Source organism: Narcine bancroftii, chromosome 10 (genome assembly GCF_036971445.1).
Source record: "Narcine bancroftii isolate sNarBan1 chromosome 10, sNarBan1.hap1, whole genome shotgun sequence".
NCBI lineage: Eukaryota > Metazoa > Chordata > Chondrichthyes > Torpediniformes > Narcinidae > Narcine > Narcine bancroftii.
The window spans coordinates 93922652-93935214 of record NC_091478.1 but is presented as its reverse complement, the minus strand read 5'-3'; the positions used below and the strand labels follow the sequence as shown (position 1 = coordinate 93935214).

Below are 12563 nucleotides of genomic sequence, written 5' to 3'. Positions count from 1 at the left end.
GTTGTGGATAGTCTGTAAGATTGCCAGAGTTTGCAAAGGGTCATTGATGGATGCAGAGCTGGGCTAAGAAGTGGCAGATGGAGTTTAACCCAGAAAAATGTGAGGTGGTCAATTTCAGTTGGCTAAATTTGAAAGCAGAATACAATGTTAATGGGATAACTCTGAACAGTGAGGAGAAACTGAGAGTTCTTGGGTTCAGTGTCCATGGAACACTCAAAGCTGCTACACAGTTTTATATTGTTGTGAAGAATGCATATGGTGTGTTGGTTTTCATTAACTGGGATCAAGTTCAAGAGCTGTGGGTAATATTACTGCTCTACAAGATCATGGTTAGACCCTTTTTGGAATATTGTGTTCATTTCTGGTCACTTCATTATAGGAAAGATGCTATCAAGAGGATGGAAAGGAGATTTCTAAGGATGTTGCCTGGATTGGAGAGCATGCTTTATGAGGATAGGTTGAGTGAACCTTGGAATGACAGAGGATGAGCAATAACCCAATAAGGTATATTGATCATGTGGATGGCCAGAGGCTTTCCTAGGACTGAAATGGCTAACATAAGGGGACATAGATTTGTGGTGCTTGGGAGTAAGGGCAAATTTTCAAGCTCATAATTTCTGAAGAACTAGTTTTCAAACTATTACTGCATTCTTATATTTCCTTATTCCTATTTCTGAATTAGCAATAATATTTAATCCAACATTTTTACTGTGTTTTCCACGAAGAAAGATGCAAAGTATTTGGTTAATTCATTTGCCACTTCCTTATTTCCCATGTGAAATTTTTCTATCTGTCTATAAGGGGCCCCACTGGTGCCTTTTCAGATTTATAGAAGCTCTGAATCACTAAACTGTCTACTCAGACTTCAATAGAATTGAAAACTAAGTAAGCAGGAGGCCAACATGTGTTTGGATTCCACCCATTCACAATGTTTGGTTTGAGTTGGACTTTAAGTCATAGAAGCAGAAATAGGCAATTCAGTCCTTTGAGTCTGCCTGGCCATTAAATCATGAGCTGATTCATGTAGCCTCACTGCCTGGCCTTCTCCCCATAACATTTGATGGCCTGGCTAATCAAACATCTATCAATCTCTGTCTTAAATGCACCCAATGGCCTGGCCTCCACAACTATCTGTGGCAACAAATTTCACAGATTTACTAAAGAAATTCTTCCACATCTCTGTTCTAAGCGAGCACCCTTTAATCTTGAAGTTGTGTCCTCTTGTCCCAGACTCTCCCACCATGGGGAACAACTTTTCAACCTTTTTGGTTTCCTCATCTAATCTGAAATCAAAAGGGTCTAGAGACTGCAGAAATTTCTGTGGACCAATACCTCTTACTTTTTAATTCTAGCATCCATTGAATCCAATGTTCTGCTTAATCAGTCATCAATGTGATACTTGGTCAAATGCTTTGTTGAAGTGTAATATCAAATGCTCTGCTCATTGACACATATTGCTGTCTCAGAATGTTCAGTGGCCTTCCCTTACAAATTGATGCTGATTGTCCTTGATTAATTTATGGTTCAGTCAATGCAGATTTGTGCTGCTCTTCAGAATTTTTCCAACAATTTGCTCTCTGTCAGTATCTGCTTGGACTATGGTTACTTAGCTTGGCATCATCCAATTATAAGCAATTATAAATATTAACAACTTTCTGATGCTTCATAGCCACACTAGTAGTAAAGAGCATTAGAAAGTGATGGCCAGAGGCTAAGCTGATTCCTCCATTCTTTTAAGAGTGTGAATTGTAATTTATCTATTTCCATGGTTTACAGATTTCTGCTGATTGTTTGAAAGCCAAAAGGCCTTGATCAGTGGTTCCCAACCTTTTTCCACTCCCATACCACCTTGAGTAATCCCTTACTAAACACAGCACTTATGGCATACTTGAAAATACCCAGATGCAAAAGATAGCCTGAAGGTAAACTTGCATGTTGAGTTGGTGGTGAAGAAGGCAAATGCAATATGTGGACAGAGTAGATGTAGAAAGGTCGTTTCTCATGGTGATAGAGCTTAGGACAAGAGGGCACAACTTCAGGATTGAAGGATGTCGGCTTAGAACAGAGATGCCGAGGAATTTCTTCATCCAGAATGAATGTGTTGCTACAGGCCATTGTGGAGGCCTGGTCATTGGGTGTATTTAAGTCGGAGATTGATAGGTTCTTGATTAGCCAGGGCATCAGAGGTTAATGGGAGAAGGACAGGGTGTGGGGCTGAGTGGGAAAATGGATCAGCTCATGATTAAATGGAGGGGCAGACTCGATGGGCTGAACAGCCTATTTCTGCTCCTATGCCTCATGGTCTTATGCATTCAAATAGCTCTCAGCTTCCTCCATAAAAAGCAATGTTGCAGTGTGCTTCCTCCAGCAGTACTCTGCACACTACCCAGAGGAAGAGCAGCTGTCTGGGTTCAACTCTCTCACCTGAGAGTTTACTGGTGACTTGTGCTATTGCTTGGTTGAGGTTGTGCCTGAGGGGCCTATGTTTAATATTATACATGCAACGCTTGTGTGTTGTTGTTAGGGCCTCACTGAGGATGAGCGGCATGGTTGTAAGGAAGCTCTGCGGAAAACTTTGGATCAAGTGTATCAGCCGAATGTCATCAAGGAACTGTTGATTCTTCAGGGAGGAACTAAACAGGTAACGGCTTCTGAAGTTGGCATTAAATGCTTGCTTTCCCTTTGATGTCAACGTGGAGTCTGTGCTGACTGTCACGTACTTATCTGTTTTAATACCGGTTACCAACACCTAGTTTGTCTCCTATTACTTGGTGATTCAAGTGCTTCCAAAGTTGTGAGTGTACTGTATGTACCATTTTCTGAGAATATACTACTTCAGCTACCCTCTAAGTGAAATTAAATCCTTGGATGCCCTAATCCTCTCACTCCTCACCTTAAACCTATTCCCTCTAGTGATTCCTTGAGAATGCAGAAGTTTCTCATCATCCATTCTTTCTGTGGCCTTCATTGAGAACTCTGTCTCTCGGCCTCTCCCTTCACCCCCCTATTCAGAAAGCTACTCCACCTCCATCACTTGTCAGCTATTTTCTCTCTGTGGTCCCACCCATATCCACCTATGACCTCTTGCCTGTTAGCCTGTGCTCCTCCCCCAGCCCCTTCTTCCCTCCTCTCCTTCTCCCACCTTTTTATTCAGGCACCTGCAAGCTTTTTGCTCATACCTTGATGAAGGGCTCGGGCTTGAAATGTTGCCAGTCCTTTGCTTCCTATTGATGCTGCGTGACGTGCTGAGTTTCTCCAGCACTTTTGTGTATTGCAAGATAAGAGTGGACTTTGATAGACTGAAAAGTGATTTAGCAGGAATAGACTGCAAAGAGCAGGAAAGTTTGATACAATGGGAGCCATTCAAGAAAAAAATAGATGAAATTTGGGGTGAAAGTGTTTGAGAGAGAGGGAGGGGGCAAGACTGCCAAATATGAACCTACCCTGCTTCCCCCATCGGGACAAGGTGAATGGAGGAGGAGGTGAATAAAATGAACTTGTGTCTGGAAATACTCAAATTAGGAAAATAAAAAGGTATAAAAATGGGCAAATAAAATAAAAGACTGCTAATGTTTTTAAACACATAAAGAGCAGGATCAATAATGAAAGTCAGATAGGTTCCAAACAGATAACCTGTGTGTGGAGGTGAAGGATGTGGATAAATTGGAAATTAATGCTTTGTGAGCACCTTCACAAAACTGAGCTAAGATGCGAGCAAGTGTGAACGACTGGATGAGATAAAAAAAATCAGAAGGTTAGTTTGAAATGGATAAATCATCAGACACACAGAAAAATCTGAAGTAAAATTAGAAAAGGTTGGAACATTGACTTCTCCAGTATCCATTAGATCCCTCCCATCTCCCTCTCTTTCTCTATCCCTCTTTCTCCTTTCCTCCAGCTCTCCACCCTCTTTTCAATTCACAGAGCTATCCCCTCCCCTTTCACTTTCCATCTTCTTCTCTTCTGCCCTCCCACCCATATCCACCTGTGATGTCTCGCCTGAGAGCCTGTGCTCCTCTCCCCACCATTTTATGCAAGTGCTGCCTGCTTTTTGCTCATGTCTTGGCAAAGCACTCAGGCCTGAAACGTTGGTTATGTATTTTTGCTACATAAAGAACTCTGCATGTTTGTGTGTTAACAGCAATAAATGATACTTTGCCAGCAAAGCCCATTTGTAAGGCATCAAAGCTATCAAGGAAAGCTGCCTGTGGGGAGCTCCAGGAGAGCTTAGCAATATGTTACTTGTTGCTATATTGAGTGCAGTGTTTGTATGCAGGTGGCCAGAGCGAGAAGTGGCCCTACACAAACCATCCGTCAGGCTCCAGCCTGGTTGCGACGCCTTTGTGGCCAGTTCTTGTCCCAGGCGTTGATGAAGCCTCATGGTGTCCAGGCTGTAGTGAGAGGAATCCTGGAAGGAGCTGGTGGTAAGCAAACTAGAGCTGGGCCAGCAGTGGAGGTTGTGGGGGGGGGGGGGGGGGGGGGGAGCAGATCGATACAACAATTCAGGAGTTATTGAGGCGGAGAATGAAGGGTTAGGTGACTGAAGTTCCTGATGGCAATCTCCAAATGCAGAAGAGAAGGCACATCTTTCCTTCCTTCCCACCTATTTTATCCCACTCTCCATTCAATGCAATAACAAATTACTGGTAGAAGTGAGAGGAGTCAAAAGAGAACAAATTCTACCAAGTCGATGGGAATCATCAAATTACAGCTCAGAAAAGGCCCTTTAGCCCAACATGTCTCTGGTGACCAAGTTGGCAGTCTTGGCTGACCCCATATCCTTTTAAAACTTTCCTATCTGTAAATCTGTCCAAATGGCTTGAACATCATGATTGTACCTCCTCTGGCAGCTTGTTCCAAATAAGAAGTGTTGTGGAGGAGAGCTTTCAGTTCCCTCACTGCCTCATCTTTGCTATGGTGGTCCAGTGTTCATCTCCATCTCCCATCAGGAATGTCTTCATGCCCTCCACTTCAACCTGTTTCCATCCACCAGGCAGAGCCTTTTCTCAACTGTACGACTTCCTGTTTTATTCTTCTCAATTCCTACCAGCAGATTCTAGCTTCTGCAGACATCTGAGTAACATCCCCTTCTACTACTTGGACCCTTTCCATCTACGCTTCTCTGAAGACTCTCTTATTTGGGCGGCACAGTTGGAGTAGTGGTTAGCTTTACAGTGCCAGTGATCAGGACCCAGGTTCAAATCCTGTGCTGTCTAAGGAGTTTGTATGTTCTCCCTGTGTCTGTGTGGGTTTTCCCCAGGGGCTCCGGTTTCCTCCCATGTTTGAAATGTACCAGAGATGTAGGTTAATTGGGTGTAAATTAGGCTGAAATGGCCTATTACCATGCTGTGTCTGAATTTAAATTTAATTTAAAATATCCCTCTTTCCAACCTCCTCACTTCATTTCCTCTCCTGCCCACTGTCCCACTCTCTCCATTGTCTAATGCTTGCATCTCACCCTGCCCTCTTACCCTCATCCCTGCTTACTGCCCAACATGTCCTTTCCATTCCACTACCTCTCCTGTTCCTTCTGCAGGCCATCCATCCTGTCTCAGCATATACTTGCAAAGGTTTGGTTGTGCCATAGCCATCATCTTCCTTTGCCACACACCATGCCTAATGATGCCATGAATAGTGAGCAGGGTATATTCCCTGTGGGGCTGTAAACTGTGCTCAAGAAAAAGGGAGAAATGTATCCATATTTTTTATCTTGAGGACTGTTTACACTGCTGATGAGTAGAAATTCTACCTCACCCGCAGGCCAAAAGAATCTCAGGGTTGTAAGTGAAGCCATGTATGTACTCTGACAATAAATTTGAACTTTAACTTGTATTCAGCTATACCATGACTGCCATGGGCTGTGTCTGGCTGTGCCATGGCTTTTCTGTGGGCTGCACTGGTTCATGTTGTGGGACGTGCTGCGGCTTTGCTCTGAGCTCAGGTTGTGCTGTGAATTGTACTCCCCTTTCATTCTCATTTGTTTACAGCTGGACTTGCAGGAGGTCGGAGTGCAGAGGCAGCGGCTTCTGATTGGAGGAAATGTGACGCTGTGGCTAGGATACTGGCTTCCTGTCCTCAGCAATGTTTGTCTGTTGCAGATTACTACCAGCAAGTGTGCCCTCAGGTAAAGGCAGCAGATGGTTGGAAGATATGGGTGTATTTGTAGGATTTGTTGGGAGGTCACGAACAACGGTTGGGAATCAGAAACCCTGTAGGATATGGATTTCCCCTCTGCATCATTCGACATGGCAGGTGTCCTGTTTTTATGGGATAAAATAGCAACATTAAATGAGCTGTAGCTTGCATGTTCTTTATTCTTTCACCTTGAAGGTCCCCGGTGGCTTCTGAGTTGGATTTTTCTTACATCGAGGTGCCAGTTCCTAGCTTTTATCTCCTTTCTCCCACTAGATGGACCTCTTGAGCTGATATACAGACACACTCTACTCTCACTGCATTTCAGAAACAAGCTGTTTTACCCAGTCTCTGTTAGTCCTTAGCTCTCTAATGTTAACTTCCTTCTCATTTGGGGTCAGACCAGGGATGGGTGGGCAGGTGCTGCTATGTAAAGGCAGAGGAATAGATTTGTGAGGGATTGGTGATCTGTAGAAGGAACTTTGGATGGGTGTTGGGTCAGGGTGTTGTCTCCTTTGCACTGTGTTGACCACTAGAGAATGTTGGACCTCAACTGACTATGGCCTTTAGGATAGGCAGACTTGCCTGTAATCTATCATTATGGCACAATGCTATTACACTGGTTCCTAGGGCCCAGAGCTCTGTCCTCCCTTCTTGAGATTGTAGGTGATGGTATTTTCTCAGATGATCAGGAAAGTTATATAACAGTGTATGCTTCATGCCAGGAGCATCAGGGTGGTTCAGTTTGTCCTGATACATTTAATAAACAGGGTCCTATTTTTGTTAAGATTAAAAACCAAAATGAGGCTCTGAGTTCTACATAAAAAAAAGGAACGTTTCCAGTGAGACTTCAGAACAGATAATGTCTCTGCTTCCTCGTGTCTCTTTGGTGATGCATGATCAAACGAAAAGTTGGCAAATGGAAAATGATGTGTAAAAATGTGAATAAAAACCCGACAGCAAGTTGCAGTGCAGAGAGATTTGATATCTGTGCACATAATGTGAAGAATTGGTACACAGCTGAAACAGTATTTGGGAAGGCAAAGAGAATGCAGTGGCTTTTATATCAAGGGTGTTGGAATGTAAAAGTAGTCAAGTCTTACACTTTCCAAGATATAAGTGACAACACTCCCAGAATATGGTACACAGTTTGCGTCACCTTATTCATGGAAAGATGCAAATTAGAAAGCAGGTCAGAGAAGGTTCAGGAATTATCCCGGGTATGGGGGAAATTAATCTATGGAAATGGTTAAACAGTTTGGGTCTCTATTCATTGGAATTTAGAAGAATGAGGAGATCTTTTAGAAGTATGCCAACTTAACAGGATAAGGCCTGGCAGGATGTTTCCCTTATGGGAGAGGCGAGAACCTGAAGCATAGTGTCAGAAAAAGAGGACACCCTTTTAACATTAAGATAAGAAAGAAGCTTCTCTAAGGGTTGTAGATTTTTGTAACTCCTTTCCTTGGAAAGATAGAGGTTGAATCCTTGGATATATTCATAACTGAGTCACTTAGCTGAACAGCAGGGAAATAGGCCCTTCAGCCCATTGTTTCTGTGCTGACTGTCACACCCATAGATAGTAATTGCAGTTGCTTCTTGAATGTTGTTCCTGTCTCCACCATCTCTGGCTGCTCATTTCAGATACCAACTACGCTTTAGGTGAAAAATGTATCTCTCAGCTCCCCCTAATCTTTAATCAGTCAATAAATAAAAGTATTTGTCAGGCTAGTGGAAGAGAACAGATGAATTATCCCTGATGCTCTCAAACAGTGGAGCAGGCTGGAGAAACCAAATGTCTAACTTATCATCTTGCATGTGGAAGCCAACAGTTCCTGCAGTTTTCTCCATTCTCGGTAGAGTGGGAGGGTCCTTTTTGATTGATCAACACCTATTTGACACAATAAAGTAACCTTTTTGCAAATTTATGATGCTCCTCCCTTGCAGTGCAGTCTTGTCTGAGATACCCCGTTGTTTACAATTTTAAATCATCAAATTTCCCTGGGTTACCTTGAGTCGCAGATCCACACAGCACTGAATGGGCCTTTCAGCCACCACATCTCTGCTGATCATTTTGCCTGTCTAGACTAATCCCATTTGCCCATGTTAGAATAGTGTCCTTCTATGGCTTGCCTTTTGCAGTGTTTGTCCAAATGCCTTTTCCATGCAGTGATTGTATCTGACTCCACCATTTCATCTGGCAGCGAGTTCCAGATATCAACCACTGTTGTTTTTTTGAAAAAAAAACCTCAAATGACCTTATAATTACTTCCTCTCATCTTAAGCCTATGCCCTCTCATTTTTAATATTGAATATATATGTGATCTATCCCTCTCATAAACTTATACTCCCATCAGGCTGCCCTTTTGCCTCCTTTACTTGAGGGAAAACATATCCAGTTTATCCAATTTTTCCCCATCATGAAAGGCCTCAAATCCAGGCAATATATTGATGAATCTCTGTTGCACCCTCTCTAGTGCAATCACATCCTTCCTATGGTATGTAGACCAGAATTACGTAAAATACTCAAGGTGTGGTCTAACTATTATTTTCTACAGTTGCAACGTAACAGGCTAATGCTTGCATTCTTTGCCCTGATTTATGAAGGCAAGCATACCACATGCCTTTTTCATCATCCTAAGGAGTTTATACATTTTCCTGTGTCTTCTCTGGTTTTTTTCCAAGATCCAAAGTGGTGGGTGGTAGTAAGTTTATTGGTCATATGGGTGTAAATCATAAAAATAAGTACAAGAGTTCACTTAAGAGAGAAATCTTTTTGCTTCTAGAGAACATGATTTAGGAAAATCCTAAGAGATTCTCCAGGAATATTAAGAGCAACAAAGTAGATGTACATGCTTGGGTTAATTGGTCACATGGGAGTATTTGGGCAGCATGGAGTGGAAGAGCCTGTTACCGTGCTGTATCTCTAAGTCTCTAAATGAATTGCCTCGCAATTCAAATACCTAAACTGCTCCCTCCTGCACCAGCTTGTCAGCTGTGCCTTTTCATGACCTATTCTCCTATTTTTGCCCTTGCTAACACTTGGGAATAATCCTGTGATTATGACCCCAACGTTACTGATTTTTTAAAATCTTCTGTTTACCTCCTTAAATCCACTCTGCAGGACCTCATCCCACTTTCCATTGATGTCATCAGTATCAATATGTACTGTAACTCCTGGCCATTCACCTTCCTCTTCAGAATGTTCTATACTCGTTCTTCTTACACTGGGTTTTTTCTGTTTCACACAGGTCATCGAACTGTTTCACATGATGGACACACTGACAGCTCGTCAATTTCAACGGGTGGCCACAACGACTCTGCTCTCAATGGTAAAGGAACAACCTAATCTGGCAGACAGACACTTGCTCAGACCTCTACTTGCTCCACTTGTCACCTGCTTGAGGACTGAAGGTAGGGAGATAGATGTTCAATGGTAAAGATACTCAATGCAAAAGTTTCAGTTGCCCTGTGCTTGAGAGGAAAGCAAAGTTTTGCAGAATGACAGAAAACTGCAGTTGCCAGAAGTCTGAGATAAAATCAGAAAATGTTTAAAATATTCAGCAGTTTGGCATTATGGTGGACAGTGCAACAAATTTGAAGATTCAGGTCAACAATGTGTCCAAAACACCAGGAAATGTTCAAAATCAGACATTTGATGTGGCAAAGCAGCGATCATTTCTGAAACCATTGAGAACAAGAACTGAATCAAGGGTTCTCCCACAAGTTGTGCACAGATCCACCCAATAACCATAAAATGTCCTTCAGGCAATCTTGTTCTCATCCTCTCACTGGTGTTTCCTTTGTTTCCTCCTCTCCCTTCTCTATTATAAAACATTTCTCATTTTTCCTCATTCTGATTAAAAAGTTATTGAACTGAATATTTAAATCTGTTTTCTGTACAAGCTGCCTGATCTTTTTGAGTTGTTTTACAACACCGAAACAGGCCCTTCAGTCCAACTTTATACAGACTTACAAGATTTTTTGCTTTTGTCCAAAGAATATCTGTTAAGTGGAGACCAAGAGAGATCAAATAACTGTGCTGGATTAGAGAAGGAGATAGAACTCATTAATCACAGCATATACATCCAGAAAGTCTGTTTACTTTTGTTTTCTATGGTCAGTTTATGATCCCAGCTGTAACCATCTTATTGTAATGCTAGGAAATTACCAGTAAAATGAATACCTCAATTGTTCCAAAGCTGCCATTTCAGGCGCAGGGTAGATGATTAGTTTAGTTAAATGTTAATAGTTAATGTTAACTCACAAAATGCGGTGTTTTCTATGTCTTTAACCTATTGTCATTGAAGCCTGAGATTTGATAACATAATAGTCCTTTCCTTTCATTGGAAGTGGCTTGCTGGAGGATCCATTAAGTGATGTAGTTGTGTAGTGTGTAAGTTATTGGGCTAAAGGAGGAAAAACCCAACACCCAACCCCAACCAACCAATTTTCCCCTGCAACCGCTGCAATCGTGTCTGCCTGTCCCGCATCGGACTTGTCAGCCACAAACGAGCCTGCAGCTGACGTGGACTTTTTACCCCCTCCATAAATCTTCGTCCGCGAAGCCAAGCCAAAGAAAAGATGTTATTGGGCTATTGATCGTCCACCTCGTGTCTGGCCTTCTGCCCCGCATGACTGCTGGCTCCGAGCAGCCAACACTGGCTGACTTTTTGGCTGAGCTCCCAGGCCATCCCATCGCCTCTGACCGCCACTTGACCAACGCGCTGGTCAAGAGCCTCCTGTATGGTGCACGTCGAACCAACGCTCAGCCTGGTCAGCATCCCACCCCCCACCCCAATCCCACTCAGCACCTTTCCCCCCCACCCCCGCCCTGAGCTCAGCCCAGGCTAGGGTGCACCGGCCTTGGCGGGGGAGCTGATGGATGGGGGTGGGGGGGGGGGGGGGTGGTGGCTAGGAGTGAGATATTTACTTAAAGGGACCTAATCAAAATGATCCTGAAATCCAGAAGGTTCAGAACAAAAGGTTAGGCACCTGTATAGAGATACAAGTTCATATCCCATCGTGGCAGCTTGGGAATTTAAGTACCAGCAATTATTTTTTTTTAAAAAAGATCATCTTCATAACTATGAAGTAGTGGGTGGTTGTGTAACTTCATTTGGATCTCCCATCACCTGCAGGAAAGGAATTCTGTCCTTGCCTGATCCAGCCCCACCGCCATGATTGACCCTTTACCACTATTTCACTTCAAGGAGAATTAGGGCTGGACAGTCCTCATTGATCTGACAAAGTTCCCTCATAAGGGCCCATGTGATCCAGGACAATTTGGCAATTTGTTTCAAAGGTTGACTTTGTAATGGTCATGGGTGTTTTTTTGTGTGGTTGAAAGCCTGTAACAGTCAAATCAAGATTAGCTTATTGTCATCTGATTGCCCAAGTACAACCTGATGCAACAGCGTTCTCTGGTCCTCGGTGCAAAACAAGGAGACATACAACCAGACATAACACACTAACAGACAAACAACACATATGCAGAACATATTTCATCTATATAAATAAATATTGTTTCATGAATATGAAAATATTGATGGTTAGTGTGAACAGTTCCTTTGGTCGTTCAGCATCTGCCCGTGGGAAGATCCTTGCATAATGTAGCATTCTGGATGTGACCGAAGTAAGTATGATTAGAAAGTTCAACGATGATGTGAAGATTGCTGGTGGTGTGGATGATGAAGTAGGTGACCAGAACTCCACACAGTTCTCCAAATGCAGCCAAACAGATTAATCCAGCTGTTGCCTGGGGGGGGATGAAGAGTTCCAGTTTCATGGAAAGGCTGGGGCTGTTCTCCTTGGCACCAAGGAGGCTGAGGGACAACTGATAGTGTTGTAAAAATCATGAAGTGTGTAAATAGTGGGGAATATGTGAAAAGTGTCTATAATGAGCGGTCAGATGGTTATGGTAAGGTATAGGAGATTGAAGGGATTTGAGGAAGATTTTGGTCACCTCAAGGACGGTTAGAATCTGGAACACAATGCCTGAGTGGACTTTGGAGATAAGACCTTCATAACATTTATAGAAGTATTTGGATGAATATTGAAATGCTATGGCTACAGGACAACTGGCTGAGGGCTAGGCTTTACGTGGGAATAGTTTAGACAAGTATGACGGCTGGCATAATCATGGTGGCCTGAATGCCCTGTTTTCATCCCATAATGATTCAATGATAATAAACGCTGACATTGGCATGCCATTTATATCCTGGGAATAAAGAAGTTGAAAAATAAATAAATTGAGGTTTCTCCTTGTTAATTTCATTCGAGACATTTTGGTGAGACAATGGGGAGAATGCAGCCATATTCCCAGTTCAAGGTTTGGCCGGCCAAGGACAACAGTACATCCCCCATTGGCTATAATCTCAAAGCAACATTTGAAAAGGGTGAAGGCTGTCTTGGTGCTGACACATAACATTCTG

At 42.9% G+C, this 12563-nt stretch overlaps 2 protein-coding genes across 5 annotated transcripts in view; one reads left to right on the top strand and one right to left on the bottom strand.

The window, feature by feature from the left end:
• The window catches only part of chtf8 (CTF8, chromosome transmission fidelity factor 8 homolog (S. cerevisiae)), an 85909-nt gene that overhangs the window by 20216 nt on the left and 53130 nt on the right, over positions 1-12563 (bottom strand). The gene's annotated exons all lie outside the window — the stretch shown is intronic.
• Positions 1-12563, top strand: part of tango6 (transport and golgi organization 6 homolog (Drosophila)) — a 47880-nt gene that overhangs the window by 8077 nt on the left and 27240 nt on the right. For 2 of the 4 annotated variants that reach the window (XM_069901903.1, XM_069901906.1), the window contains exons 4-7: positions 2525-2641; positions 4277-4424; positions 5988-6124; positions 9381-9543. In XM_069901903.1, coding sequence (XP_069758004.1) covers positions 2525-2641; positions 4277-4424; positions 5988-6124; positions 9381-9543 — 565 coding nt within the window. The remainder of the gene's footprint in view (positions 1-2524; positions 2642-4276; positions 4425-5987; positions 6125-9380; positions 9544-12563) is intronic. The other 2 variants (XM_069901904.1, XM_069901905.1) reach the window with 2 other exon arrangements.